General features: G+C 59.9%; 1 protein-coding gene across 11 annotated transcripts; it reads left to right on the top strand.

Annotated features, from left to right (window-relative positions):
* The first annotated feature begins 1,151 nt into the window (after positions 1–1,151).
* On the top strand, positions 1,152–3,431 carry S100A4 (S100 calcium binding protein A4). Of its 11 annotated transcripts, none has more exons than XM_082703735.1 (3): positions 1,152–1,344; positions 2,253–2,408; positions 3,148–3,431. In XM_082703735.1, the coding sequence occupies exons 2-3, from the start codon at positions 2,268–2,270 to the stop codon at positions 3,310–3,312; spliced, it is 306 nt and encodes a 101-aa protein (XP_082559861.1). In that variant the 5' UTR covers positions 1,152–1,344; positions 2,253–2,267; the 3' UTR covers positions 3,313–3,431. The 11 variants fall into 11 exon arrangements, with proteins under 11 accessions (XP_082559861.1, XP_082559869.1, XP_082559866.1 ...); XM_082703743.1 differs by having other exon boundaries at positions 1,221–1,344; positions 2,289–2,408; XM_082703740.1 differs by having other exon boundaries at positions 1,254–1,344; positions 3,151–3,431.
* Positions 3,432–4,253: the final 822 nt, after the last annotated feature.

Here is a 4,253-nt window from a genome sequence, read left to right on the forward strand (position 1 = left end):
CCTCTCCCCTGTCCTCTGGGTACCTGCTGTCCATCCCTGAGCCCCACACTTGACTCCTACTCCCTACTCCATCACTACTGCATCCGGGACCTTTGTCCACTGATGTGCCTGGGGTGGTCCTAGCATCACCTTTGGGTGTTGGTCTGTTCCTCTTCCAGACTCCCCTCCTGCCCTGGACCTCACTCAACATGGCAGAGTGGCCTTGAAGGAGGGGAGAAGGGCAGCGAGAGCTTCCTGGGGTTCCCTCCTTAGTGCCTGGGCAGCCACATTTCCAGGGCGCCGCTTCCAGTCGGCGACGAGAGAATTAGGCACAAACAAGTCAGCTGCCAGAGACTGGGAGCAGGGGACAACAGTCGAAAAGGACGGCTGCCCCGAGCCACTCCACAGTCTCCCTTTTATTGGATAGAAAACAGTAGCCAACAGTAGGACTGAGGAAGGTCAAACGTTAATGCCGTCTTGCAGACAAGCAAGGAGGAGGATCAAACTTAGAGTTAACCAAGCACATGCAAAGGACTCATCCAGCTATCAACCAGCACTTCTGGGAAGAGAAAGAGCGAGAACGGAAAAGGGAGGCAGGCGGTTTTCGTTCCGCCCTGAGCCGACCCGGCGTTCCCGGGTGCTCGGCTTCCCTGAAGCAGGCGGCGTTCCGCCCTGAGCGAGCCGGGCGTCCCCAGCTGCCCAGCTGCACGGTCCTACATCGTCCTTCTCCGCAGAGACCTGTTGCCAGTGTCTGTATTTCGGAAGGCCGTATCTAAATGTGCTTGGCAACTAGTAAAATCCTCCAGGGGTTACAGTTTAAGTAACAAATTGTTCCGAGGGGCAGCAGCACAGAGCAATGTTTTTTTTCAAGATTTTATAGTATTCTATTTTTTAAGTAGGCTCCCTGCCCAACGTGGGTCTTGAACCCACAGTCCGGAGATTAAGAGCAGGGTGCTCTACCAGCCAAGCCAGCCGTGCGCACTCACCTGCCTTGTCTCCCCTTTTCTGGCTGCCCAGCAGGACAACCTCCTCCTTGCCCCCCTGCCCCCCCACCCCCATACCCAGGGCACAGACTTCCTCCGGCTCCTGAAAATTCAGGTTGAGCTGAGCCCACAGTGCAGTGCCCACCCCATGGAGACCCCGGGCTGTGTGGATCTCCCATTGTGCAATGTGCCTACCCAGGGCAGGAAGCTGGGTTCCCAGCCGGGCTGGTGGAGGGGCCCCCAGGAGGACGGACTCTCACTCTTCCCCAACCCCTGCTATGGGCAGGGCCTGGCCAGGGTATAAATAGGACAGACCGCTGGGTTTTCCCCACGCTTCTCTCCTCACACCCTGCCTCCTCATCTCTTCTTCCCTCTTGGCCTGGTAGGTCGTGGTCTCCTGACTGGCACACAAGCGTGTCAGGGTGAGGCTGGGGTCAGGCTCCGGGCAGAGGAAGGAGTGGCTGGTGGGGGCCGGATATGCTCACGGGGTCCAGTGTGAGATTGTGATGTGGAGGCCCTGGAGTGGGGTGTGTGTGAGTGAGTGTGTGTATGTGTGTGTGCGTGAGCATACACACACCTGGTTGCCTGTGTGTGCAAGAGAAAAACCCAAGAACAAAATGTGTGCAGGGCCTGGATTCGACCTAGCTGGTGGCACTGGGATGCTGGGCTTTGCACGTGCTGTTGCTGGAGTGTGTGTCGGTGTGTGTGTGACCTGTGGGTCTGCACATTGGCTGCTGTTTGCTGGGTTGCAAGGGCCTGTGTGTGCACACTCGGGTGTGGGAAGCAAACTGAAGTCAACTGGCCTTTTGTCTGCTTGTGTCCTGTGGGCGTCTGCTCTGCACCCTGCAGGGAGCTGGCCGCACCCGCCCTGCATCCCTGCCTCTGCCCCCTCGCCCGGCCCCTCCCTACTCCAGGGCTGGGCCTCTGGTTTTTTCCGCTGTGGGCCCCTGGGCAGGCCTCCAGCAGCCCCGGGAGGGGGAGAATGGGGCAGGGTGTGGCCGCTGTGGTCGTGGGAGTACTGGTGGGGTGTGGGGGGGGGGGAGTGGGGGAGGCTCAGCCCGAGTGAGGCTGCCCGCAATCCGGAGCCTGGGCCAGGCCAGGCCAGGCCAGGCCAGCCCGGACAGCGGCCTGAAGCACACGCTTCCCGCTAGGAGCCGCGTCCCACCTCTCTGGGTCCCCCTCTGGTGGGAGCAGAATCTCATCAAGTGGCCCCTGAGGGCTGGGAGTGGGGTGGGGCATTCTGAGGGTGGGGCTGGAGAAGACAAGGTTGTCTCTGGGACCCATCCTCAGATCCTGAGTACCACCATGGCGTTCCCCCTGGAGCAGGCTCTGGATGTGATGGTGTCCACCTTCCACAAGTACTCGGGCAAGGAGGGTGACAAGTTCAAGCTCAACAGGTCAGAGCTAAAGGAGCTGCTGACCCGGGAGCTGCCCAGCTTCTTGAGGGTGAGTGGCTACTGCCTGGGAGTATGCCCCTGTGTGCTCCCCTCTCCACGGGGAAAGGGCAGGGCCTGGTGGGGCACCAGCCTGTGGGCAGAGCCGTAGCTACCGTCCCTGGGATGCATCTGTCCCTGGGATAGGGACGTCCGAGCAGAGGGCCTGATTCGGAACACAGTGGGCACCCGCCACTCACTTCCGGGAGCCCAGCAGGAGGAGGGCTGGGACCCACAGGTAGGGTGCAGGCCAGACCCCGCCACAGGCTTTGCACAACTTAACTAAAGGGGAACAGACATTCAGAGCAGCTAAGCAACTTCCAAGGTCATGAAAGTGCAAAGCTGAGATCCACAAACCGGGACGTTTGTCATCAGTCCGGCAACGGATAATTTTGGAGTCTCTGTGGGTGTGAAGCCACAGTTGAGGAGACACGTGTCCATGCCCCTGAGCATTCCCAGTGCCCGATTATACCAGACTCTGTGCAGTTTGTATGTTACCTTCGTGACCACTGTTTAGCTGCATTCTTGGAACAACCTTGGGGGGCGACTGGTGGTCCCTTCTCCAGCTGCGTGCACGTCCCCTTGGGGTGAACTTCTGTGGACCCCGCTTAGCCCCTGAGAGCAGGGGTTCTAAAGCGGGGCCCCCAGGGCGAGGCTGTGCCTTCCTGAGCTCCCGTCTGGAGATGGGAAATGGCTCTAGTCTTTGCTGCATGCCAGAACGTGTGGTTCTGCTTGTTGCCTCTTCCCTGCAGAAGAAGACGGATGAGGCTGCCTTCCAGAAGCTCATGAGCAACCTGGACAGCAATAAGGACAACGAGGTGGACTTCCAGGAGTACTGCGTCTTCCTGTCCTGCGCTGCCATGATGTGCAATGAGTTCTTCGAAGGGTTCCCCGATAAGCAGCCCCGGAAGAAGTGAAGGCCCCTCTGGGGGTGGGGGTACCCTACCTGTTGGCAGAGGGCACCGGGCCTCACCCTGGCCCTGCCAGATGTGTGTACGATGTGACCAAGTTCAATAAAGAGTCTTAGAAGCTTTGAGGTTGATGGTCTGAGAGGCTCTGGGGCTGTGGTGAGGGCTGAGGGACGGGTCCCGGTGGGCAGCACAGGCGGTGGACAGCGGTTCCGTGGTGAGCAGACTAGTGGAGGGGGGGGCAGGGGTGAGTGGAAGACTGTGTGTGTGCATGATGGAGCTGGCTGATGGCGCCCAGGGCAGGGCAAAGAACCCCCAAAGGCTTGGAGCGCCCCGGCTGTGGGGTCTTTGCCAGCAGACTGGCCCCTCCCACTTCAGCCTCTGGAGAGATGGAAGGTCACATCTGCTCTTGGCTGGGGCCTGGAATGGAGTTTGGGCGCCCTGGGGCAAGGAGCTGAATCACGAGGGCCCTGCCCTGTGGGCCCCTTCCAGCGCCCTAGTTTCCAGCCCAGGGATGGGTGAATCCCTCCTGTCCGTGGTTAGGCCAGGGAGGCCGTGTGGAAGGAGACCACCGCATTGCAGCAGCCCGAGAATGTCACCAGCGACGCTGGGAGGAGGGCTGTTAGCAGTCAGGGTCATGGTCCCTCAGAGAGGGACAAAAGGACCCCAAAGGGGAGAGCGAGGATGGTAGCTGGGGTCGGAGGGAGGGAAGGGGTGGGAGGCGGCCCTAATTTTGGAGATGAAATTCCAGACACGAGATCTGATCAATGGAACTGAGATTTTTCTTCCCCCAGAATACACCAGGCCTGATGTCGTGTCTCTTCGGGTTACAGGCTGATGGGTGATGGACGTTCTCCTGCAGGCCGGGCCTGGGGTTGTGGGGCCTTCCTCGCAAGCTTTCCCCTCTCATTACAGCCTGTTTTTCTCTCCAGCGTCAGAGCAGTGGGGCA

The sequence above is a fragment of the Mustela nivalis genome, assembly GCF_964662115.1.
Source record: "Mustela nivalis genome assembly, chromosome: 16".
Taxonomy (NCBI): domain Eukaryota; kingdom Metazoa; phylum Chordata; class Mammalia; order Carnivora; family Mustelidae; genus Mustela; species Mustela nivalis.